Raw genomic sequence first — 24,447 nt, 5'->3', positions numbered from 1 at the left:
TCAAGAATTGGAGGCCCGCCGTCCGAATGAACTCCAGTCATTGTCATTGCTCTGACGCAATGCATTGTATATTTCCGATTCCGATGCTTCGATGCTTCATAAGACTTCGAGAGGGGAAGGCTCGGTGTCAATATGGTCGTGCTAAGGCAGTGTCCTCCGTTCGAGACATAACCATATAAAAGGTCTTCGCATCATGATAGCTATGGAATAACAATGTTCTATCTTAGCTTTGAATTGCTGTATACTGACCTCTCGACGGTCATCGCTCCTGTTATTGTCTTGGCCGTCCTGGTTCATCTGGTACCCTACCTCATCGATTCTCATCGACTCCGCTCGTATCCTAGTCCTTTACTTGCAAAAATTTCCGATGCATGGCTAGCATATGTGGTTTACCACGGACATCGTTCGGAAGTCGTTCATGACCTCCATAGGAAATACGGTCAGTTCATCGTAGCTGTTCACTCCCGTCAATGACTAACTGTTATCTCTCAAGGACCCTTTATTCGATTAGCGCCTAATCACATTTCTGTGGCGTTGTCGGACGCACTGCCAATAGTATACGGGCACGGAAACGGGGCGCTGAAGTCGTCCTTCTATGAGGTGTTTGCGTCCACATCTCCAGGACTGTTTGATACTCGCGATCGCCAGACACACACTCGCAAACGAAAGATCATCCCGCATACTTTTTCGCAGAAGAGTGTGCTGGAGTTTGAGCCGCATGTACGCAGTTATGTCAGCCAACTTCTGGGACATTGGGACAAGTTGTATGACAAAAGTCTGAAAGGCATGTCGGGCAAGGAAGGAAATGGTTGGACAGGTCGTGATGGAAGGCTTTGGTTGGACTGTTTCCCGTGTAAGTCGATTTCCTATATTGGCCCCACCTCGTACTGACTGCCAGTTCTCACAGGGGCAAATTATCTCGCGTTCGATATCATTGCTGATCTAGTGTTTGGGGCTCCTTTCGGGATGATCATGGCAGGCAAAGATTCTGCCCTCGTGCCTAAGGATCAACATGATGCGATGGATTTTTACGGGAAAGTAGGCGCAAATTATGCTACGAAGGAGGTCGCAGTCATCAAAACTATGGGTGAAGCAACGGGGAAGTTCCTGGCGACTCTGGGTGCTGTACCTGGGTGGTGGAGGACACTGCTCGGACGACTTCCGTTGCTTCGGAAGGGCAGAGAGGACTTCAAAGCCATTGCGGGGTTGGCAATCGTGGCTGTGTCGAAGAGGTTAGAGGTACCGACAGACAGGAACGATTTACTCAACAAGTTGCAAGCTGCGAAGGATGAAGATGTGAGTACCTTTCATCCGATACCTCTTCGGCTCTTTTGATCCGCTTTATTTTCCAAGGGTAACCCAATGAGCAAAGAAGAGCTTACTGCAGAAGCGATGACGCTTCTTGCTGCAGGAAGTGATTCCACTGCCAAGTAAGCCCTTCTCTTTTTCACTGCAATGCATAAACTCAATGATTTGCTCAGCACTACCTCTGCCATCATCTACTATCTTGCGCGCAACCCGAGCATACAAGAGAAACTTCAGAAAGAGCTGGATGATCACATTGACTCCGACGTTGCTACGGCCGCGCAGGTAAAAAGCCTCTCTTACTTACACGCGGTCATCAACGAGGTACTACGAGTGTATTCTACCCTGGCTATGGGGCTCCCCTGCGAAGCACCCGAGGGCGGGATAACGATTTTAGGAAACCACTTCTCTGCTGGTACGATTATCAGTGTCCCTACATATACAATCCATCGGAATCCAACGGTGTTTGGGGACGATGTCGAGGTGTTTAGGCCTGAGAGGTGGTTTGAGCATGACAGTGCTGTCATGTCGAAGGCGTTTGCTCCGTTCTCTGTTGGTCCTCGGTAAGCGATCTTGGGTTTCCTAATGAGATCCAGGGTTCAGTGCCTATACAATCATAGGGCATGTATCGGGCGTAATCTGGCGAGCATGGAGTTGCAGATTATCATCGGGTCGATTTTGAGGCGCTTCCATTTCGTGTTGGAGAATCCTGATGAAATCGCAAGTGCTGATGTTTCCCTGGTATGTGTCTTGCTAATTTTTGAGTTAGTTCGAGGTATAAGAAGGCTTCGTCAGGAAACCCGTTACTTGTCGTGTTGGTATTCAGCGACGTGAAGTGTTGTAGTTAGCTTTTGGCAATCTCATGTACAAATATATGTGAATTCAGTTCAGGAATTTTAGAAGAGAGCTGTTAGCTTTCATACATGTTCTTATAAAAGGCGTTTCATCTCATAATGTTATTGTCGCTCCCGGAGATCCAAGCAATCAACGTGTTCTAGTGCGAATGGAACACCGTTCTCTTCTCAGATTAGATATATCAGGTGCGGAAATCTTTCGGAGCTGATACTAACACATTTAACAGCCCACGTCTCAATCGCTTCAAGGTAAATCCTTTTCAATGGCCCTATCTCAAAAATATGTTTCGAATGCATCGAAATATGTATGGCAGAACTACAACGACTGCAAGGATCCATGCGATTGATCAATATCTCCCCGCCTACTGGATGTATGCTCCATCCCTAAGGAGAAGATAGACGCTTTAGGCTGGCACGACGTGACTATTGAGCCTGTCGTACTATCTACCACTAAATCCTCGACTATGAACGGGATGGAACCATATACGCGAGGGTGCTGACTGATAGAACATTCGTCTTTACGGGGAGAAAAGAATATTGTTGACAGACTTGCTAGCCTGGTCAACAGTTAATCTCCTTCGACATTGTATAATTTAGGACCAGCTAAATACACCAATGAGATATAAGCTAACGATAATGATAAAGTGACTTACCAGTTACGCTTGCCTACTCGTGTGCCGCTGTAGCATTCTGGTGATACTTCAATCAAACTACTAGAGTCGGAGAATACCGACGACGAAGGTTCAATCGTCGAATATTGTGTGGTAGCGACTTCGACCTTGACCATAACGGCAATGCGAGGATATTCCAGCGCGGCACTAGATGTCCCGCGGAATGTCATAAGAGTGAGGATGTCCTATAGGATATGTTAGACGAGGAAGATAGGTATATGCATGGAGCACATACCTTTACGAAGACCGAGACGGATAGTGCCATTGCAATCGCGATGGCGAACAAGTAACCGGAGGTTTGGATAAGCTGGTTGTTGGTAATCATGTTTGTGTTGAGTGAGAGAAATTGGAGGAATGGCTGGGGTATGTATACGCCAGAGAGTTATCTACCCCTACTCTTTGATCGCAGTGAGTCTTGGAGCAGAAGCTTAAACAGTGAAATAAGAGTCTCACCGACTTCGAGGAGGAGATTTACTACAAGTACCCTTAGTTCTTCACCGGCAAGTTTAGAAATACTTTCCGTTGAGTCATTTGCGTTAACGTCACCTTTCCAGGTCCGTCGGCAACGCAGAGTTGTGTTGTGGGTCCATATGATGTCCGACGGAAGAATAAAGACTCCGCGGGGACAATGCAAGACAGAAAATAGGAACCCCAGTTGAAACTAAAACGCGAATTCCACTCCGACGGAAAAAAAGAAAGTGTTTCATTTATGTTCCGCTCCAAAGCTTCACAGATTAAGATAACATTGATTCAACGAAGTTCGTGCCAGTGCAGTGGTGGCTACTTGCCGGGATAATCCAGTAGCGTCTATCAATGGACCAAAGGGCTACAGATCAGAGAAGTGAGATTTGTTGATAATGCATCAGTCCACGTTTATCTTTTGAGTCACGCCAATGAAGCGTACGGCCAGAGAAGAAGTCAGAAATGTAAAATTGGTATCGCTTGGTTCGGTTGACAAGGTAAGTGCTGCGAGGCTAGCACCAGGACGAGTGAATTGAGAACCACCGGCCTACCTCGCGAAGAAGGCCTGGTAGCAGATGAGAAGCTACGGTACATTTCACTGGAGAGTCGGGGACCGGCATTTGCCGACATTGGTTTCCTTCTTCCATTCAAAAACACGCTTTGTTTTCCACCTTCAAAGGTGTCGCTACCTATAATCTTCGTGGATCTTCTGTCATTGGAAATTTCGGCCGTATCCTGGTGTCTCTCAATATGGACCAATATGTCGCATCATCAATCTCGTCTGCAAGAAAGAAAAAGGCCGGGGAAAGAAATGAGCTATGATTGTATCGAATCTGGATTTTCAAACCCTCTTCGAAGTTGTATAGAATCCCGCCATTCTTTATGTCTACGATGACTGACTCATCCGGAACGAGAATACCGTTCAATGACCCCACGATGTATGAAATTCATCGGCTAGGGTACAGTTGAAGTGTTGCGTTCCAAAGACCCTGGCGGAGCTCCACGTATGTTCCAAATTTTCTCGGCAGAGTTTCCGCGGCATGTATGGAAGATAATTAGCTGCAAAGGAGAGATCGACTCGCATTCATCCTATATTGTGTTTTCACCATCACTAAAACTGTCTTTTTGCCAGATTCCGTTTTGCTTGGAGTACACTGCGTCATATGTCGCTCTTGCAACTACTGGACGTATCATCCTGCAAGAGACCATCTCGCTTGACCTCAAATTCGTTTGGCACGTAGTTTAGAGGAATCATTGACGGAGGCGGTGTTCTATGTGTAGATTTTCACTGGCATTGTTCCCTCGGCGATGATTTTCGCTATCGTGCTGTACGTTTTCATTGTTCGTATTCCTCGTGGTTATTGGTCTGTGTAGGATTGTAATCATTTCTGGGAATCATGAACGTTTCATGATGTAGGCCGACTTTGGGTATCCAAGCTTGCATGGATTAATTCAGTGCATGAGAAGAAGGCGTAACTCGTATCTGGTTCGTCGGTTCAACAAACTGTGAAACCTCTTATAATTTTTCTTCTCACTGCGACCGATGGCAGCTCCAAAGTTATGGCTTGTTCAGACTGACGGCTGCGCCAGATCTAGAGGCGAAATTTCAAGTCTACTGCCAGACTGTGCCAGGTGACTCTCGAGCAGCAACAATCATTAGGAACCGAAGCAATCAAAATTGACGACTCTAAAGCAAAAACGGTGCTTTTGATGGCCCACACTTGAAGTTTGTCTGCTTTTTATTGCATGCCTGACACCCTTAGAGAATCCCATTAAATAGGACTTGAGTACGGGCTCTTGCTTCCGGTCCAGTAATTAGAGGCGTCCAAATACACTCGGATGCGGATAATCTTTGACTGATGACAATCAACGACGACTCATCCGGAAGTTGTTCTACACTTTCCTGACATTGAAAGGGCACCGCTATAGAAGGATATCATGTTCGAGAAGTCGCTTCGCGTTTTTTTTCGATACGTTTTTACTAATACGGTAAGCTGATGTCGACTTTTCCCCTCTCCATATGACAAACATCTTCTCAGGCGTCAATGCTGCTATCCACATGAGCTCCAACGATTGTCATTACTCTGACGCAGTTCCGGGCCCGATGCTTGGATCTATCATTACAAGGCTCCGTTCTTTAGGACGTAGCCATATAAGAAGCCTTCGTCTGAAAGAACTTCATACACAACACGATGTTCTCTCTTTCTCTCCAGTCGCTTTGCACAAACCTCCCAACGGTCGTCGCCAGTGTTACGATATTGGTCGCCGTTGTTCACCTGGCCCCCTACCTCGTTGACTCTCATCGCCTTCGCTCGTATCCCGGTCCTCTCATTGCCAAGTTTTCCGATGCATAGCTAGGATACGTGACTTACCAAGGACATCTCTCGGAAGTCATTTATGATCTGCATAGGAAATATGGTCAGTCTGTTCTTAGATCGTCCCGTGCTCTTCAAGGCTAATTTATGTCACTGAAGGTCCCTTTGTCTGCATAGCGCCCAATCACATTTCTGTGGCCCTGTTAGATGCGCAGCCCTTGGTATACGGGCATGGAAATGGGGCACTGAAGTCGTCGTTCTATGATGTGTTTGCGAGTACATCCCGTGGAATATTTGACATTCGCGATCGCCATGCGCATACTCGCAAACGAAAGATCATCTCGCATACTTTCTCGCAGAAGAGCGTACTAGAGTTTGAGCCGCATGTACGCAGTTACGTCAGTCAACTGTTGGGACAGTGGGACAAATTGTATGACGAGGCTTTGAAAGGCATGTCGGGTGAGGAAGGTGAAGGTTGGACTGGTCGCAACGGGAGGCTCTGGTTTGAGTGCTTGCCATGTAAATAAGCCTCTTTCATTTTACGTCTCGTGCTTACTACTGCTGTTCGTAGGGACAAACTATCTCACGTTCGATATCATCAGTGATTTAGCGTTTGGTGCTCCATTCGGGATGATCACGGCAGCCAAGGATTTCGCTCTGGTGCCTAAAGATCAACATACTGTGATGAGCTCTTACGGGAAAGTAGGAGCGAAGTACGCCACGAGGGAGATCAAGGTTATCAAGACTTTAAGTGGACTATCACCTCTCACGGCGACGTTCGGACCTTTTCCTAAGTGGTGGAGGCCACTGCTCAAGCGAACTCCATGGTTTTGGAAGGCCGGAAAAGATTTTGATGCCATGATTGGGATGGGAATTCTGGCAGTGTCGAAGAGGTTGGAAGTGCCGACGGATAGGAATGATTTGCTTAGCAAGCTGCAAGCTGGAAAGGACGAAGACGTGAGTACCTTTTTGTCGATTACTTTGGCGGTATGGTTCTAACCTCCTTGATGTACTCAGGGTAACCCGATGAGTCGAGAAGAGCTCACCGCAGAAGCGTTGACTCTTCTCATTGCGGGATCTGACACCACCGCCAAGTAGGTCTTCCTCTGTTCTATCAAGTAGTAATGCATAAATTCAATGATCTTCCCAGCTCTTCATGTGCCATCATAAACTACCTCGCGCGCACCCCGAGTGTACAAGAGAAGCTCCAGAAAGAGCTGGACAAGCACCTGGGCTCTGGCATCGCTACAGCCGAACAGGTGAAAAATCTCCCCTACCTGCAGGCTGTCATAGACGAGGGATTACGACTGTTCTCAACGCTGGCTCTTGGGCTTCCCCGTGTAGCACCTGAGGGCGGGATGACGATTTTAGGAAACTACTTCCCTGCTGGCACGATTGTCAGCGTCCCGACTTATACAGTCCATCGGGACCCAGCGGTGTTTGGGGACGATGTCGAGGAGTTCAGACCTGAGAGATGGTTTGAAGGTGACAGTGCCAGCATGTCTAAGGCATTTAATCCATTCTCTGTTGGCCCTCGGTATGTCACATATGGATCACGAGTTTCTTCAAATCGATATTCAAGGTTGAGTTCATAACATCACAGGGCATGCATCGGGCGTAATCTAGCGAATCTCGAACTGCAGATTATTGTTGCGTCAGTTTTCAGGCGCTTCCATTTCGTTTTGGAGAATCCTGATGAAAAGGTGGGTGGTGGTACTTTCTTTGACATTTGTCTTGCTGATTTTTGGATAAGCTCCAAATACATGAGAGCGTTGTGAGGAAGCCAGGTTCTTGTCGTGTTGGTATGAAGACGCGCGAAGTGTTATAATTCATCATGAAGAACTTTCGGCCATTCCATGTACAAGTACACTTGAATTTAGTTCTGGAAACTAAAGCAGAGGGCTGCTATCTTTCATACATGTTGCGATAGAGAGCCTTTCGTTCCCGAATATTAGTGTTGCTTCTGAGCCTACGACTCGATTGCTTCAAGCTAAATTCTTCTCATATCACAACATTTTGAGACTCGGACTCGAACCACATCGAAATGTGCAGAACAGATGTATAGTATATGGAACCGTGCGACAGAACTTCAACGACTACTACTGATTAATCATGGTGTCTAACGACTCCGTTTACCTTCTCCCCGCCTACTGGACATATGCTCCATCACTAAGGTGGAGATAGACACTTAGGCTCACACGACGTGACTATTGAGCCTGTCGTACTATCTAGCGCCGCCAAATCCTTGGGATGGAATCACATACACGAGGGTGCTGATTGATGGAACGATGGTCCATGCACTGAGCGAAGATCATTGACGGCCTTTGTAGCCTGGTCGACCGGTGATCTCATTCAATATCATATAATTTAGGACAAGCTAAACGTGTCAATGAGATATAGGCCAAAGAAAACGACAAGGTGACTTACCAATTACGCTTGCCTATCCGTGTGCTGCTGTAGCATTCCGATGATACTTCAATCAGAGTAGAGTCCGAGAGTACCGATGACGATGGTTCAGTCGTCGAGTAGTGGGTGGTAGTGACTTCGACCTTTACCATAACGGCAATGCGAGGGTATTCCGCTGCAGCAGGAGATGACGTGCGGAATGTGATGAGAGCGAGGATGTCCTGTAAGATATGTTAGATGAGGTCAATAGGTATAGACGCGGAGAACATACCTTTATGAAGACCGTGACGGATAGTACCATCGCAAAGGCGATGGCGATCAGGTAACCGGTAGTTTGGATAAGTTGGTTGTTGGTAATCATGTTTGTGTTGAGTGAGAGAAATTGGAGGAATGGCTGGGGCATATATACGCCAGAGAGGTATCTACCCCTACTATTCGATCGCAGTGAGTCTTGGAGCAGAAGCTTAAACAGTGAAACAAGAGTCTCACCGACTTCGAGAGGGAGATTTACTACAAGTGCTCTTATTTCTTCACCTGCGAGCTTTGAAACACCTTTCGTCGAGTCATTTGCGTTGACGCCACCTTTCCAGGTCCGTCGGCAACGCAGATTGTGTTGTAGGTCCATATGATGTCCGATGGAAGAATAAAAGACTCCGCAGAGGCAATGCAAGACAGAAATGGGGACCCAGTTGAAACTATAACGCGCATTCCACTCCGACGAAAAAAAAGAAAGAGCCTAATTTGGGTATCGCTCCAAAGCTCCAGAGACTGGTTCGACTACGTTCGTGCTGCAGTGGTACTTGCCGGGTGAATCCAGTAGCTCAATCGACCAAAGGGCTACAGATCAGAGAACTAGAACCTGTTCATACTGTACCAGTCCACCTTAATCTCGTTAATCACGTAAATGCAAAAAGATTTGCGTATGGTCAGAAGAAACCAGAAATGTAGAACTGGCGTCGCTTGGTTCAGTTGCCAAGATAAGTACTGTGGAGGTAGCACCGGGACGAGTGAATTCAGAATATCCGACCTACCACGCGAGGAGGGAAGGCAGTGAATGTGCAAAGAGCATGAAGGTGAAAATCACAAGTCGGTTTGTCGGGGCTCGGGTCCGAAGTCCCGAACTAGCCAGCGCTCGACCGACCCTAAAGCCAGAGTCGGCCTTGCCTTCCTACCATCACGTCCATTCTCGTCCAGATTCCAGACATCCTCTATATGCCCCAGCAATTATCGACACTCAAACTCGAGATGCCACTGGAAAAAGATCTCAAATTTGCGTGGTGCGTTGGCTATTGAAAACAATAATATCTTCGAACAATGCACGACTATATGAAATGTCGCTGCTGGACGCCTCCCGAGCTCAGTACTATTCTGCCGTCATTTCCACCTCCTGTGTATGCATTATCTGTCTCTCCGACTTTATCGACTCCGTTTGCACGCCCTGTGGTACGCCTCGTTCGCTCTCATTACGGCTCTAACACTGATTATCGGTGGCAGGACATGTCTATTGCTTGAGTTGCATTACACAAGCCACCAGCATTCTGCGTAACGAAGGATAAACCACAGCCCCATGCCCTACCTGTCGCAAGCCGTTCTCTATACGTGACGACCCCATTCGTGCCCTTCCCCTAATAATCAACCAAAGGCTCATCAGACATCTAGCTTTCACGCGACTTGCACGAATACTTCGGCTACCCCCTCCGGAGGCTCTACATGAATGGACTACGGGTCAACTTTGAGGAACAGGTGAAGAGACTGGAGGAACGCATCGCAACTTTGGCGCGGGAGAATCAACGACTGCGAATTAAGGACTTGTTGCTGCCACTTCGATATATGCGCCAGCAAAGTGAGAGCAACATGTGCCATGGATTGCACGCACACCCCGTACGGGTTCAGGATTCCCGCGCATGAGGTTGGCAAACACTTTTATGTGAGTTTTTTGTTGGCCTGGAGTTTGAAATCAATGCTCATGCTGTTGTAGATTTGGATTGACGACGACGGTAGGGTTTATTGCAGCTCTTACCCTGTACGGTGTCTTCCTTAGGCGCCCAGTATTTGATCCCAAGAGATACCATGAGTAGGGCTTTCTTCGCGTCGTTCGTTGTTACAATCATTATTATGATGGCATATGAAGTTTCCTGAAACGCCAGCAAGTCAGAGTCGAGGTCTAGGTGAATATATGCGCTAGCCGGAGCAACGTTCATAGAGTGTCCCTTGAATCGGAGTGAAAGCGGGTGAACGGATTCAAGTCGCCACTTTATAGGTACTCGCGGTACTCGTATCTATGGTAAGGCTGTTGGGACCATATCATGTACACGTCTATGTGAATCCAAAGCGAAGAGCTGCTGCAAGAAGGCCTTTTGAATATTCTCGTCACTCTCGGGGTCCTAGCAATTGATATCGAACGGCTGTTCAAGTTCGAGGGAGACAGGTATGCCGTACCTATTATCTGACGTTGACGCGGGGGCAACTACAACGCCTCGACCCTACGAGTCCAGAGTTTTGCTCAAAGGCTGACGGCCTGGCGTTTGTCGATTTACCTTTCCCTCTTCATCTCTGCGTCTGTGGCTTTCAAAAATCCATGTCTCCCATACTCTTTGAACTTCATTCTTACTTAAACTGTGTTTCTCTCTACAGAGTCTATGCAAGTTCCTTCTGCTTATTAAACATGGTCTACAGACTTGCGAAGAAATGATTTTCATCCTATTTACAGTTTCTTATATTCTTTCCTAGCGCATTCTACGAAACTCTTCGCCTGTTCCCACCTGCGAGCCTGACAATTTCCAAGATAAGCATCGAAGATACCGTCTTTGTCTCCACCAACAAGGCAGGAGAACACAAGACGATCCCTGTATTTCATGGTGAAAATTGATGTGGTGGGGTTACATTATGATCGTGAGTAGCTCGATGGCTAGACACGCCGACCATAAGTTTTTTAAACTCACCATCAACTCGGCGTGATACTGGAAAGACCCGGAGATGCCTCGTTTCCAGGGCCAATTCACGATGTCCAACGACAAGTTCGCGATCAAGCTGGAGGAGTCCTATCTTACGCAACATCTGCTGGGAAGGTACGCAAGGCACGATACCTACGACTCTGAGGTTCTGCCCGTTTTAACTGATAACCTGATGTCCACGAAGTCTTTTCTTGCGGCATGAATCCGCAGCACAGGCATATCGCTCAGTGTGCGCTGAATCGAGATACGGACGGAGATGTTTACCTCGAGGTATCGAGGAAGGGAACGAGTTTGTCTGACGTGGATAATGTTTTAGCTGGGATTTCTTGGAGGCATTCTTCTGTAGATGTTTTTCTGCCATAGATGAGGACCTTCGTCATCTATGTATTCGCATACTTGCTGTGAAATTCAGGCGACTTAGATTCAAAGACAGGATTTCATCAGACAGAAGTTATCGTATCATCATATTAATTAGGCTGGATAAGGTACGTTGCCGTTGGGTAGGTAGGTGATGTTGTTACATTGAAATTTGTGACCGTTTAAAGTCCTTTACTGAGTCGACCAGGGCAATTCATTCGGATTTCTGAGACATCTGTCCCAGTCACTTAACCTGGATACAATCAGCGAGACAAACAGAGTAGGGAAGAAGATAACGCACTCCATCCTTCTCGGGATACTTCCCCACAATGTTCTCATTCTGTCACAATTTCTGTCATCATCACTTTCTCCGGAGTGAAACACTCTGGTCCTGCCCAAGTCGCCATCACAACGGTAATATGACATGTATCCTGGATTATACTCTTGTCTTGGAGGACAGCTGCTGGAAGGCTCGCGATAGCCATATATTTGAGGGTCCTGTTCAGGAACATCGTGAGAAAAAGCGGCTTGGCCATCTTGGCCATGGAGATATACTCGTTCCGAGTTGTTGCTGTTCACGGAAAGGGAGCAAGCCGGAGATCGTGTCCACTGTGAGTATGAGGATGCGGACGTCGATTGATAATCCCATTGAGGGTCTTGTGTTGACAGAAGAATGGATGTTGTGCCCCACTGAGAAGAAGGGGCTTCGGGGGGTGCTGGTGCATAGTACAGATTCATGGGCTCGTTGGTGGGGGGATAGCTCGATCCACCATAGGAATTTCCGACAGCATAAGAATCCTTTTCGACGTCGGACCTCCCGCGTTCGTTAGGATCAAAGGGATAGTCAGAATCTCGTTCTCGCTTATTTCTTGAGACAGGACTAGGCAGCGGTAGATCGCCAGCTGCCGTCAATTGATAGAGAACATCCCTAATGAAAACGTGATCGATAAAAATCCAAGTGGCTGAGAAATGAAAGCCTACCAGTATACGCCAGCAAATCGCCACCTGCTTGTCATCCAGTTACTCGATCATCTATACGTCTCAAGCAACGTACTTTGATTCCAAGCTATGGAGAATCCTCATACATTTATGAACATCGTCCATTTCCTTCTTCACGTCAACCGAAATACCGGACTGCTGCCTATTCCAGATGTTGAACAATAGAACAAGTGCAGCATTGAATGCTAGATACTGCATGTTGAAAAAATCAGCAAATCGAACGAGCCCGTAAGTGAATTGGGCTCACGCCAGCAAACGGGGACTTGCCCCCACGTTGATGCTGGATATCCACAATGTGAGAACATGAATGTGCGGCGTCGGTACATATTGTGAGCGAGGGGAATGGCCACTTTGATGAGTGGCAACGGGTGGTAATAAACGGCCTGTGAATTAGCATTCTCAGATCATAATATGCTCCTAGCAATGCTGCAGATTGCTTGAAGTGTATGAAATTCTCGCGATTGGGATCCCATTGCACTAGGGTTCATGGTGTTAGTAACTGGTTTCATCGAACAGACGAAACGTACAATGATCTGGCAACGTGTCAATCCATGTATTGAGCGCCGAGTCCAACTCCGCGACAATCTGTTCTTCCCAATTTTTTTCCACCACACCAAATATGGCCTTCCACTTATTTATACCATGCTGGAGATAATGAGTATTAGTGCATATCTGAGTAAATGATCTACGTACGAGGGTGCGCAAGCAGAGCGTCAGAAGCCTAGTTAGTCTTATGTGACAATTAAAATAAGATATTAGCGAAGGTTGTCCTTTAGGTTGCTTGAAGGCTTGTTCTAGATCTACGTGATCGGGCCAATATTCGTCATCGCAGTCGGCAGGTAAGTCAGTGTCAATGCTGTAAAACTTGTGAGACTACAATTCGACCAAATTTAATAATGCAGAGCATACTCTTCGTCGTTGGCGGCACATGGACGACCCAGCGCAGAGCTGACATATCTATCTATACATACGAGACACCTGAAATACGGACCCAGAAAGTCAGTTACACTATTCACGTAACAAGAAAATACACACCAAAAAACTCGTCTCCACGATTCTGCCTCTGCATTATTAGGGCCTTCATGGGTCCTCTTTCGATGAACCCCTGCCTCTTGTGCCACACGGAGAGCAACGCCTACGATAGTCCAGCCTGCCTGAGGTATAGAGCAACCCTTCATAAATTCTGCGATGAGCTGTAGGCACCGTTAGTCTGCATCTATAGGAAGTCAAATTCAGGCTTACACATGCTGATTGGCAGTGGTATAGTAGCGGCGGGCCCAATAGTGCATTTTCCCTGCCACACACAAGGATCTGTTGCATCCACTTCCACCCACTGGAAGACGGATCATTCTCGATCAGGACACGTGAATCGGTCGAGTATCTTGAAGCTATAGCACAGACAGCCAACAGCACTCGAGCAAACGGTGAGTCATGGAGATGTGCTGACTCTGCGACCAACCGTTCAAAACTTGGTCGGTGCAAAACAGGAAGGAAGATATTGCTTTCTGAAAAATATAGGTCAATCAATGACCACAGTAGATTATTGTCCGGGAAGTCGTATTCCACATCAATTTGGACCTGTGAGAAGCGACTGGGAGTATGCCAAGTGAGTGGTTCCCAGAACTCGGGTCTTCTCAGAGGAAGGTTCGATGGATCGCACACATAAGTAGGGCGTCCATATTTAACGTCGAGTGCTGTCTGTATAAACTGGGCGTGGCTGGACTTGCCGAAAAATCTGCCTTGAGTGAAGCTCTGAAATCGGCGAAGGTTGCTTTCCAGCACGTCATCATAGTCATCCTCGGAAACTGAGCGACCTTTCTCGTTGGTGGTGTCCCTACAAAGAGACCGCATGACGTTAGGTATCGAACTGCCAGCATCCGAGTCAGAGGCCGGCATCGCAATAGTCTCTTTTTCTAATTCCTCAGCCAAGTCCGCGCCAGGAGGGAGCATCTTTGAGACGTTTCGAATATCAGAGGAGTTGAATGAAAAGGACACAAGGATGTTCTTACTTCGCGTAGTAACTTTTCCATTTCATCCACTTTTTTCTCGAGGTCTTCGACGTAACTATATATCCAAAAGTGAGGCAGAAAGGCTTGGACAAGAAAAGTAGAGGTTCACGAACTGTTGAGACAGGATTGGCTGTCGGAATAATTAGAACCATGGTTATACGGAGAACACAGAATGGCAATTCACAGTATTAGCATCAAGATACGCGCAGATCAAGTTGGCGGCAGTACAATTGGAGCATTGCTTTCCTGGTAGTCGGTTTCCATCACCTATAATCATTCAGTGCATACATAGGCTGATCTGCCGAGCTCCAAGACGCGACCTACATCGAGCTCGAAATTGTCCGTCAGGGCCAGCCATGCGATGACCGGGAAAAGGTACCCACTTTTCTTCCGTCGACAAAGGTCACACGCTCTCTGTACCCGTCGCTTCGGCGTAGTTCTGTGGGCGAGGTCAGAGTTGATACTGCGGTATCGTTGCATATCCAGTGGTTGGGCGTTTGTAGTAACTTCTACTACTAATATAAGGAAAAAGGCTTTCTGGGAACTGACATACCCGATGCCGAAGGATCACATCAGTATTGAACTGAAAACTTCTGTGAACCCACGCATCCAGTAGCGGCAATTGCCGGGTCCCCGATTCTTTTCCTTTGTACGAAGAACCGGCAGCTGGTTCGCAGGCTTGTCGGCTTTGGGCAGCGGGCTCATCAGCACTACATTAAAGTCCAATGAAACGAGACGCGTTAAAGTGCTAGTGCAAAAAGCTCGCATTTTGCACGGATTAGGATCAAAAAATACACATTTCATAGTTCAACAATGCACAGGCTTACCGAAAAAAATATATAGCTCAAGCAGGTCTGGGGGACATTTGACAAAGACGTATTCAAAGGCTGAAGTAGAAATGCACGGAAATTCAGTCCAGAACCAATAGGAAGATATCGGGAATGCAGCCGTGTACATGCCGACACGTGCCGGAGGTCGGCTATTACTTAGTCAGATATAGCCCCTGTCCAGACTCGCTATAACCCTCTCAGAATCGGGACCCATTGTGTCAGCACAAATGACTGAAAGTACCCGCGGCTTCGTATGCGGACCTGTCGGCACGCGATGGCAGTGCATCTGGTTTCCAAGCAAAAACATACGCCGATATTCTCATGTAACCACAGTAACCGCATTTATCAGCTTCTCGAGAACTTCTTAGTGGCGTCCTGACCTGGAGGACGGCATCGGTTACCGCTTGGTGAACTTCTTGATGCCAGCATCATATGTACTATTTCACGTATCGACAACTTTCTTCAACTATCGTCAATCGCGTTTACAAACGTACATTTCCTTTCTGACCATCCAAAAATGGCGAGCTCGGCGAACGATGTGCCTTCAAAGAGAAAGCCAGTCGCCATCATTACCATTGGAATCGTTGGCCGACTGTTGTCCAGTAAATACACTCATACGTTCGCAAAATCTCCCGTGGCCGCCATATATCCTCAATCCTGACCCGGCTGTGACGCATGTCCCATTCGAAGCCAACGTTGACATTCGGGATACCGTGATCTATCAACAAGTCATGAAGCAGCGCGTATATAGTTGACTTTACCCTCGCATTCGGTTGAACCGGTTCGTACAAGGTACAACTTGGGCCTCAATGAAGGCATCTTGACTGTGTTCAATCTTTTTACAGCAAAGTTTGATTAATTGCCGGTGTTGGTTTAGAAGCAGGCCAGGCTATTCAGTATGCATATCTTTTCCCCCGCACTCGCGGTTCTTGATTGTGTGCAGCAGCTATGTTATTCTTGACACTCCAGGACAAATTGTTCTTAGCTGGGCAGGGCACAGTTACCAGATTACCTTGTGGCGCTATAAATTAAAATACTGATGGCATGTGGCGTCTTCATTACCCACAGTTGTCGTGGTATCACTTGGTTCAATTAAGGTGAGTACTACGAAGCTGGATTTCCGGCATAATTCGTGATGAAAGCCTGATAGCAGATGGGAAGAAGGCAGTGAATGCAGGTAGAAAACGTGGAGTGAGTTTGTCAGGGTTCCGGTCCGAGACCGCTCTTGCTCGACCGACCCTAAAGTCGCTTTGCCTCTCTACCATCCTGTCCGTTCTCATCCAGATTCCAGACATTCTGTATCATACATGATATGCTCTGAAATTACTGACATTTCTGTTCAAGATGTTACTCGGAAAGTGTCTCAAATTCGCGCGGTGCTTTCGCCTTCGGCAATAATGACCATATCTACTTGAACAATGCACAACTATAAAATGTAGCCCGACGCCTCTTTCCACTACTTTACCGTCATGTCTACTTTCTGCGTATGCAACATCTACCTTCCGACTTTATTGATCCCGTTTGCATGCTCTGTGGTAAGCTCCTCTCTCTCTCATTACGACTCTGACGCTGATTACTGGTGGTAGGACATGTCTATTGCCTGAGTTACATCACACAGCCACGAGCATTCTGCGTGATGAGAGATCAACTGCACTAGCCCCACGCCCTGCCTGTCGCAAGCCATTCTCTATACGCGACGACCCCGTTCGTGCCCCTCCTCCCCATCAATCAACTAAAAGCTGACCAAACATTTAACTTACGCGATTTTCACGAATATTTTGGCTACCCCCCTCCGGAGACTCTACATGAATGGACTACGGGTCAACTTTGAGGACCAATTGAAGAGACTGGAAGAACACATCGTGACCTTGGAGCGAGAGAATCAACGACTGCGAATTAGGAATTTGTTACTGCCACCTCGATATACACCAGCAAAGTGAGCGGAACAGCCGACCTGTGCCATGGCTTGCACGCACGCTCCGTACGGGTTCAGGGTCCCCGTCATGGGCCCCACGAGAGGAACATAATCCGTCGCGCATGAGGTGGTTAGCGAACGCATATGTGTGAGTTTTTTTTTCCGGCCTGGAGCTTGAAATGCTCATGCTGTTGTAGGTTCAGATTGACGATGACGGTAGGGTTTATTGCAGTTCTTACCTTGTACGGTGTCTTCCTTAGGCACCCAGTATTTGATCCCGAGATATACTAAGAGTAGGGCTTTCTTCGCATCGTTCGTCGTTACAAAATCATTATTATGATGGCGTATGAAGTTTTCTGAAACGGCAGCAAGTCAGAGTCGAGGTCTAGGTGAATATATGCGGAGCAACGTCCATAGTTTGCCTTGAATCGGAGTGTCGGAGTGAAAGCGGGTAAACGGATTCAAGTCGCGACGTTGGCATAGTGAAGGTTGCAAGCCAGATTTCTGCCAGTGGTCTGCAGTAGCATTTGGCAAAGGTGCGGTAGGCAGTGAAGAAGTATCGTGTATCGTCGTCTGGCTGTGCGGACCGTTTGAGGGAAACCTAATCCAAACAATGTAGAGAGATTCGATAGTAAATTTAATACATACGCACCTGACATCATTACCCAACACGCCTTCTTCCTCTTCGTCTCTGATTGCCTCATCTTCTGCAGATCATTCTTCGCCTTCTCGACTGCCGTCATGAGAACACGGTTGTCTCGCTCGACAGTGGCGTTGCGCACGTCAAGTCTTTATTTAAATGTTTCTAGCTCGATAAAGACTCGTCGGATGCTTAAAGCGACATAGCAGTGATTTTTTTTGAGAAGAGAGTGAGGCTAGGATGGGAAGAAGATACTAAAGCACTGAAAGAGCTGGCGCTCACCTCTGGTAGGACTAGGCACTGGATAAGCGGCAGACGAGGAAAGAGGAAAAGCTCACCAATACGGAACTTTGTCCGGCAAGTAGGCCACAAAGTGATGAATATATCAAGGCTATTTGTCAAAGTACAGTCGGATACGCATGATGGAAATATTCAAGATGAAAGGGTCGCTACCAGTGGATGGTCCGGCATTTGCCGATTTCGCACCTCTTCTAGGCCTTCACAGGGATTTGAGGGGAATTCGCACTTTGCTGGACAGACAATCCTATGGGTTATGGGAGTGTATGGCCTTATAATGGTATGGGTTATTACAGAGAGATTTCTTCTGGGATCCAAGCAGCCATTGTATTAGGCCAAACCATAGCTAATTCTCTTCTGGATAGTGGCTCCTTCAAATGATACTTGCTCACCGGACCAACCCTCTCCCGCGCTGTAATGCTTAATTTCGTACCTAATACTCAGATATTTAAGTGCCGCTATGGTGGATTCTCACGACTCTCATCACCATGTTTGTGACCCTCACTCTCGGGGTCATCCAGAAATCTACCGAGTTCTGTCGGAAAGTCAAAGCAGTTGGGTAAGTTTCTCTGCATCTCTCAAAATTGTTACAAAATCATGAACACTATATAGAAACCACCCGGGATACCGCACGATCCTCTGGCATAGACAGCCTCTCTCATACCTTCTTCCACCAATTCCTGGTTTGACGAGTGATACCAACTATATCTTTACCAAGAAATACGAAGGCGAGAAAATCCGTACCAACATTATTTAAGCATCTACTAATATTTCTACCAGTGTACAAACAGACAGGATGAGACATTGTTGCCTGCGTAACAGCATTCCTAGCGAGGATTGAATTCCTTATCGCTGACGCTACAATCATCAAAGTATGACTTTGTTGTATGCTCAAGGTTCTCCACTGACGGACTTGAAGGATATAACTGCAACCCGCGTATCTTTCCCTAAGCCTGTGTCCATGTTCCACAGACTATCCATATTTGGTCCTAACATTGTCGCATCCGAAGGGGATGCGTGGAAGAAATACCGAAAGATAAGCGCTCCGGCATTTTCTGATGTGCATATCTTCATATAGGGATCCTTGACTTGTCTCACATAATTGTCTACGTGTCGCAGAGAAATAACCGACTCGTATGGGAAGAATCCTTGAAAATCACGGGAGACCTGATCAACACGGTCTGGAAGAATAAGGACGTGGTCGAAGTAGAACATGTGGTTGATGTTACGCTCCCAGTAAGTGCATCACGCATTGATTCTTCGATGACTCTCATCAAAGCGGTATAGATAGCGTTGAATGTCATCAGCGTAGCGGGCTTTGGGCACGAAATGGATTGGCAAGTGGACACCGTCGTCCCTGGGACGCACATGATGTCCTTTCATGATACTTTGCATCTTGCCAGTACTGGAATGGTTTTGAAACTCAGTATTCCCTCATGGGCCATGGGGTTGATGCGCCAATGGGCTAGGGTGAGAGTTGCATTTGATGAGCTAGAGGTCAGTCAAAGCCGCTCATTTTTGGATTCTTTGACCTCAACAAAGCTATGGAAAATTGTATATGCTGGAAATGATCAGAAATCAGCAGACAGCAGAGGAGAAGGAGGAAAGGCATGATTTGTTCAGTAGCCTTCTGGATGCCAATGATGATGCAGGTGGAGGAGCAGAGGCTAAATTGACGGATAGGGAACTACTGGGTAAGTTTCTATTTCATCGCATCTTGGTTCAACGCAATTGAAGTTGTTTCTCCAAGGGAACATATACATCTTCTTACTCGCTGGACACGAGGTGAGCTGAAATTCATGACCGAGAACAATGACTGCATTGTACTTATTTTATCACAGACCACGGGCCATACACTGGCATTTACACTTGTCTTGTTAGCGCTTTATCCTGATCAGCAAGAGATCCTTTACTGCCATATCAAGTCCATCATTCCAGACGGACGGAACCCGGTGTGTACCTACAGTTGCAAGTTCCTTCTGCTGATTAATCGGTCCACAGACCTATGAAGAAATGCCTCTCTTCACGCTTTCTCTAGCATGAGAAATGACTCTTCATCATACCCGCAGTTTGTTATAATCTTTTCTAGTGCATTCTATGAAACGCTTCGTCTGTTCCCACCCGTAACGATTCCCAAGACGAGCGTCGAGGATACCGTCTTTGTCACCACCAACAAGGCAGGAGAATGCAAGATGATCCCCGTACCTCAGGGTGCCATACTGAGATTCGACATGGTGGGGTTGCATCGTAATCGTGAGCACCTAGCAGGCTGCATATGACTACATATAATTGTTTAACTCACCATCAACTCAGCGCGATACTGGAAAGACCCGGAGATGTTCAACCCGTCGAGATTCCTGGGTGACTGGTCCAGGGAGGCGTTCATGCCATTCAGCCAAGGTGCACATACGTGCATCGGTCGAAAGTACATCCTAAAGTCACCCAGTAGTGCATTGCTGATGATTATACATAGATGTTCTGAAACTGAGGGTGTTGCTGTACTGACAATACTCATTTCGAGGTACAAAATCACCATTAAGGAAAAGCCTGGAGAAACTTTCGAGGAAAGAAAGGAAAGAGTTTTGAAAACGAGAATGGGTATTACTTTAACGTGAGTATCCTTCTTCTTTGCTATGGGTGTGTGTGTTGATGTTGTGAATTAAAGGCCTGTTCACATACCGCTTGTGTTCACCAGACGAGAATAAGGTGTTCGGACTTCGTGTCTGTAATACTCTTATCCATTTAAAAATGTAGATAGGATGTACATAAGAAGGTAGCATATGGGATGTCAGGGAGACTGCAGCGATCGCACCATGGTGATGAAATATGGTATTTAATGCCTCCTCTGAGATGAAAGAAAGACGCTTTTGTCTTAGGCTTGCATGAGTCGCGTGAGGTAATTTACTGGACTTGTCTTTCCCTCTGCACCACTGAATCCTCGTCCCTCGACTGGACACAGGGTAGGGATGGAGCCGTATAGATGAGGAGGCTGACTGATAGGACGACAGTCCATGCAGGGGGCGAAAATTGTCTTTGTGGTCTGAACGACCGACAAGTTTTCATGTTCATATAATTTAGAACAAGCTAAACGTAGTGATGAGTGTTAAGGCAAAGTCAATGATAAAGCGACATACCAATTATGCTTGCCTACTCGTGAACCGCTGTAACATTCTGATGATACCTGGACCAAGGTAGAGTCAGACGACACCGAAGACAAGGGTTCAATTGTCGAGTAGTGGGTGGTAACGACTTCGACCTTGACCGTAACGGCAATGCGAGGATATTCGTGCGCAACGGTAGATGATGCGCTGAATGTAAGAAGAGCGAGGATGTCCTATAAAACATATTAGATGATAAGGTACACACGCAAAATCGCACGTACCTTTACGAAGACCGTGACGGATAGTGCCATTGCAATCGCGATGGCAAAGAGATAACCGGTAGTTTGGATAAGTTGGTTGTTGGTAATCATGGTTGTGTTGAGAGAGGGAATTGCACGAATGGCGGAGGTATATATACGCCAAGAGGGGTATCCCTACCCTTTGATCACAGTGAGTCTTGGAGCAGAAGCTTGTATGGTGAAACAAGAGTCTCACCGACTTCGAGAAGGAGATTACTACGAATTCTCTTATTTCTTCACTCACGAGTTTTAGAAATATTGTCTGACGAGTCATTTGCGTTGACGCCACCCTTCCAGGTCCGTCGGCCACACAGAGTTGTGCTGTGGGTCCATATGATGCCCGACGGGCGAGAAAGCCTCCACGGAGGCAATGCAAGACACAAACAGGGGCCACCTACCTATTGAACTGCACCGCCGATTTCACTCCGGCGGAAAAAGAGGGTAAAAAAAGAAAGAAGCCTAAATTTAGGTGCTAGAGAGTCGTGTCGGAAAGCTTCAGAGACTAAGATTACAACCAGTTAATGCCAGTAGTAAATGTATATGGATATTTGACAAGAAATCTTGTATGTTCGCCAACTGACGTTCAGAACTGGGATCTGTACATACTGTACTATTCCATGTTTGCAAAAGACTCTGCGGAGGCAATGCAAGACACAAATAGGGATCATCTTTTGAAACTGAGACGCGACTTGGGCGGCGGAAAAAGGCCACAAGTGCCATGTAAAGTAATTGTGCTAGGAAGGCTTCAGAGACCAAGAAGACAGTCTGAGATATCCATGGGTAGATTCGGTCACACCAGCTCGTAGTACATGGAAATCAGCAAGAACCAGGGTAGGTATCTGTCAGAGGACATATACCGGACCTATCCATACTGTTGAGTCCATGTTAGTACTGCTGTAAACCGTAGATGAAGAAGATTCGCGTACGATTGGAGAAATAATTGGAAATGTAGAACTGGTATGCTCGGAGACGAACTGCTCAAGATGAGTGAATTTAGAACGACCAGCCTAAGTCGCGAAAGCCTGGTAGCAGACGGGAAGAAGTCAGTAAATGTACAGAGAAATGAACTTGAGGTTGAAAATCACGAAAAGTGACTACATCGGGGTTCGGGTCCGAAGATTCCGAACTGGCTTATGCTCAACCAACCCTAAAGTCGTCTTTGCTTCGGTACCAACATGTCCATTCTCATCCTGATTCCTGACTTCCTCTACTAAGTATATGCGCCCGCAATTATCGACATTTCTATTCCAGATGCCACTCGGAAAATATCTCAAATTCACGCGGTGCTCTGGCCGTCGAAAACAATGACAATATTCACTTGAACAATGCACAGCTATAAAATCTCGCTGGACGCTTCTCTCTGCTACTTTACCGTCATGTCCACCTCCTGTGTATGCAGCATCTGCCTCTCCGACTTTGTTGACCCCGTTTGCACACCCTGTGGTACGCTCCATTCGCTCTCATTGTAACTCTGACACTGATTACCAGTGGCAGGACATGTCTATTGCTTGAAGTGCATCGCACAAGCCACCAGCATTCAGCGCAATGAAGGGTCAACGTCAACCATAGCCCCATGTCCTACCTGTCGCAAGTTGTTTTCTGTCGGTGACGACCCCGTTGGTGCCTTTCCCCTCATAATCACTCGAACGCTCACCAAACGCCTAGCTCCCGCGCGATTTCAACGACTACTCTGGCTACCCCCTCCGGAGGCTCTACGTGAATGGATTGCGGGTTAATTTTGAGGAAAAGGTGAAGAGACTGGAGGAGCGCATCACTAGTTTGGAATGGGAGAATCATCGGCTGCGAATGAAACACTTGTTGCTGCCACCTCGATATATGCACCAGCAAAGTGAGAGGAACAGCCGGTCTGTGCCGTGGCTTGCACGTACACCTCGTACGGGTTCAGGGTCCCTGTCGTGGGTACCTCGAGAGGAGCGTAATGCGTCGCGCATGAGGTGGTTGGCGAACACATTTATGTGGGTTTTATCGACCTGGATCTCAAAATCAATGCTCATGCTGTCGTAGATTTGGATTGATGATATTGGCAGGGTCTATTGCGGGTCTCGCCCTGTACGATGCCTTCGGCAGATACACTCGTTCCGTATTGGATTCTTTGATATCGGTCTAGGTTTATTTGCCTTGTATGATAATATAACATCTGCAATTACATGAAGCTTCCCTGCGGTGAATCAGATTCAGAGGCCAGGGAAGAGCAGCCGTACGGATTCCAGGCACGGTGAACTCGAAATTCTGGACGAAGCCGTAGAACGTAGGTTTTGTGCCATCCTTGTACAACACTGAGAGCTGAACTTGGATGTGAAGAGGAGGGTTGCGATGAAGCGTCGTCTTCGAGATGCTCGCGCTTTGGAAGAGCTACCTCGGATCTAATACGAACAATGTAAAGAGATTCGATAAGCCAATGATGATGCATACGTACCTGGCATCGTCATGCACGCACGTACTCTTCCTCTCTGCCTCCAACCGCTTCATTTTTTGCAGGTGATTCTTCTTCGCGACCGCTGCCATGAGGACACGGTTGTCTCGCTCGAGGGTGGCGTTGCGAGCCTCCAATGCATCAAGTCTTTGTTTGAATGCCTCTGGTTCGACGAAGACGCGCCGGATGCTTGGAGTAATGTAGCGGTGGAATTGTTTGGGGAGGGATTTGAGCTATGGCGGAGAAATAAGGGAAGAGAACGATGCCAATCGAGAATAGCCCACCTCTGGCAGGACTATGATAGGATGAGCGACGGGAGAACAGACTCAGAAAGAGAAAGATTTTCACCAATACAGAACTTGGTCCGGCAAGTAGGACACGAAGCAGTGAATCCATCGAGGCTACTCGACAAGATATAGTCGGATACGCATTTCAGGCAGTAGATATGACCTGAAGACAGAAAATTTCAGCAATATATTGTATCTGCAGACTGCTGATACTGACCGCAGGTATCGAGGCGGGTTCGGTATAGCCGCAGAGACATATGGCGCATTGGATAGGCATAGTGGGAAGGAAGAGAGGAACAAGAGTTTACATTA

The 24,447-nt window shown here is 47.1% G+C and overlaps 8 protein-coding genes across 8 annotated transcripts; 4 read left to right on the top strand and 4 right to left on the bottom strand.

The window, feature by feature from the left end:
- Positions 1–213: 213 nt before the first annotated feature.
- On the top strand, positions 214–2,149 carry EV420DRAFT_1260839 (cytochrome P450 monooxygenase; the record flags this gene model as incomplete). The annotated part of the gene is made up of 7 exons (XM_060467029.1): positions 214–439; positions 494–853; positions 908–1,296; positions 1,354–1,430; positions 1,482–1,868; positions 1,926–2,029; positions 2,088–2,149. 7 exons carry the CDS (start codon positions 214–216, stop codon positions 2,147–2,149), a joined length of 1,605 nt encoding a protein of 534 aa, XP_060337457.1.
- A 3,335-nt stretch (positions 2,150–5,484) lies between these two features.
- On the top strand, positions 5,485–7,575 carry EV420DRAFT_1698871 (cytochrome P450 monooxygenase; the record flags this gene model as incomplete). The annotated part of the gene is made up of 8 exons (XM_060479463.1): positions 5,485–5,583; positions 5,647–5,710; positions 5,767–6,126; positions 6,179–6,564; positions 6,625–6,701; positions 6,758–7,144; positions 7,211–7,310; positions 7,361–7,575. The coding sequence occupies 8 exons, from the start codon at positions 5,485–5,487 to the stop codon at positions 7,433–7,435; spliced, it is 1,548 nt and encodes a 515-aa protein (XP_060337456.1). The 3' UTR covers positions 7,436–7,575.
- Positions 7,576–7,629: 54 nt separating this feature from the next.
- On the bottom strand, positions 7,630–8,374 carry EV420DRAFT_1758778 (uncharacterized protein; the record flags this gene model as incomplete). The annotated part of the gene is made up of 3 exons (XM_060480562.1): positions 7,630–7,984; positions 8,035–8,234; positions 8,285–8,374. The coding sequence occupies 3 exons, from the start codon at positions 8,372–8,374 to the stop codon at positions 7,975–7,977; spliced, it is 300 nt and encodes a 99-aa protein (XP_060337455.1). The 3' UTR covers positions 7,630–7,974.
- Positions 8,375–11,408: 3,034 nt separating this feature from the next.
- Positions 11,409–14,908, bottom strand: EV420DRAFT_1505812 (fungal-specific transcription factor domain-containing protein). Its single transcript, XM_060471298.1, has 15 exons — positions 14,716–14,908; positions 14,657–14,662; positions 14,517–14,599; positions 14,446–14,462; positions 14,333–14,387; positions 13,566–14,273; positions 13,359–13,516; positions 13,233–13,301; positions 13,017–13,179; positions 12,851–12,968; positions 12,571–12,800; positions 12,379–12,515; positions 12,306–12,329; positions 11,626–12,252; positions 11,409–11,577 (listed from the first exon to the last, which is right to left on the bottom strand). Exons 1-15 carry the CDS (start codon positions 14,810–14,812, stop codon positions 11,517–11,519), a joined length of 2,553 nt encoding a protein of 850 aa, XP_060337454.1. The 5' UTR covers positions 14,813–14,908; the 3' UTR covers positions 11,409–11,516.
- Positions 14,909–18,502: 3,594 nt separating this feature from the next.
- Positions 18,503–20,629, top strand: EV420DRAFT_1698870 (cytochrome P450; the record flags this gene model as incomplete). Its single annotated transcript, XM_060479462.1, has 11 exons — positions 18,503–18,573; positions 18,627–18,754; positions 18,911–19,074; positions 19,134–19,250; positions 19,302–19,511; positions 19,600–19,708; positions 19,765–19,799; positions 19,856–19,966; positions 20,084–20,267; positions 20,328–20,439; positions 20,488–20,629. The coding sequence occupies 11 exons, from the start codon at positions 18,503–18,505 to the stop codon at positions 20,627–20,629; spliced, it is 1,383 nt and encodes a 460-aa protein (XP_060337453.1).
- A 214-nt stretch (positions 20,630–20,843) lies between these two features.
- On the bottom strand, positions 20,844–21,486 carry EV420DRAFT_1758775 (uncharacterized protein; the record flags this gene model as incomplete). The annotated part of the gene is made up of 3 exons (XM_060480561.1): positions 20,844–21,098; positions 21,149–21,348; positions 21,397–21,486. The coding sequence occupies 3 exons, from the start codon at positions 21,484–21,486 to the stop codon at positions 21,089–21,091; spliced, it is 300 nt and encodes a 99-aa protein (XP_060337452.1). The 3' UTR covers positions 20,844–21,088.
- A 1,304-nt stretch (positions 21,487–22,790) lies between these two features.
- EV420DRAFT_1635898 (uncharacterized protein) lies at positions 22,791–23,542 on the top strand (the record flags this gene model as incomplete). Its single annotated transcript, XM_060476506.1, has 4 exons — positions 22,791–22,857; positions 22,909–23,030; positions 23,080–23,390; positions 23,440–23,542. The coding sequence occupies 4 exons, from the start codon at positions 22,791–22,793 to the stop codon at positions 23,540–23,542; spliced, it is 603 nt and encodes a 200-aa protein (XP_060337451.1).
- Positions 23,301–24,410, bottom strand: EV420DRAFT_1505792 (uncharacterized protein). The gene is made up of 5 exons (XM_060471297.1): positions 24,353–24,410; positions 24,171–24,298; positions 23,737–24,081; positions 23,440–23,683; positions 23,301–23,390 (listed from the first exon to the last, which is right to left on the bottom strand). Exons 1-3 carry the CDS (start codon positions 24,399–24,401, stop codon positions 23,788–23,790), a joined length of 471 nt encoding a protein of 156 aa, XP_060337450.1. The 5' UTR covers positions 24,402–24,410; the 3' UTR covers positions 23,301–23,390; positions 23,440–23,683; positions 23,737–23,787.
- Between the last annotated feature and the right edge of the window lie 37 nt (positions 24,411–24,447).

Source organism: Desarmillaria tabescens (genome assembly GCF_030435595.1).
Source record: "Desarmillaria tabescens strain CCBAS 213 chromosome Unknown EV420scaffold_3, whole genome shotgun sequence".
NCBI classification, from domain to species: domain Eukaryota; kingdom Fungi; phylum Basidiomycota; class Agaricomycetes; order Agaricales; family Physalacriaceae; genus Desarmillaria; species Desarmillaria tabescens.
The sequence above is the reverse complement of the archived record's forward strand: the minus strand, read 5'-3'. Positions and strand labels throughout refer to the sequence as shown.

Coding starts and splice junctions, on each gene's coding strand:
- EV420DRAFT_1505812 (XM_060471298.1), bottom strand. CDS start 14,812: ATGCAACGATACCGCAGTATCAACTCTGACCTCGCCCACAGAACTACG. Junction 13,302..13,358: donor TCGTGGAGACGAGTTTTTTG/GTGTGTATTTTC, acceptor TCCGTATTTCAG/GTGTCTCGTATGTATAGATA. Junction 13,180..13,232: donor TGTGCCGCCAACGACGAAGA/GTATGCTCTGCA, acceptor CAAGTTTTACAG/CATTGACACTGACTTACCTG.
- EV420DRAFT_1505792 (XM_060471297.1), bottom strand. CDS start 24,401: ATGCGCCATATGTCTCTGCGGCTATACCGAACCCGCCTCGATACCTGC. Junction 24,299..24,352: donor AACCCGCCTCGATACCTGCG/GTCAGTATCAGC, acceptor TTCTGTCTTCAG/GTCATATCTACTGCCTGAAA. Junction 24,082..24,170: donor ATCTTTCTCTTTCTGAGTCT/GTTCTCCCGTCG, acceptor TCTCCGCCATAG/CTCAAATCCCTCCCCAAACA.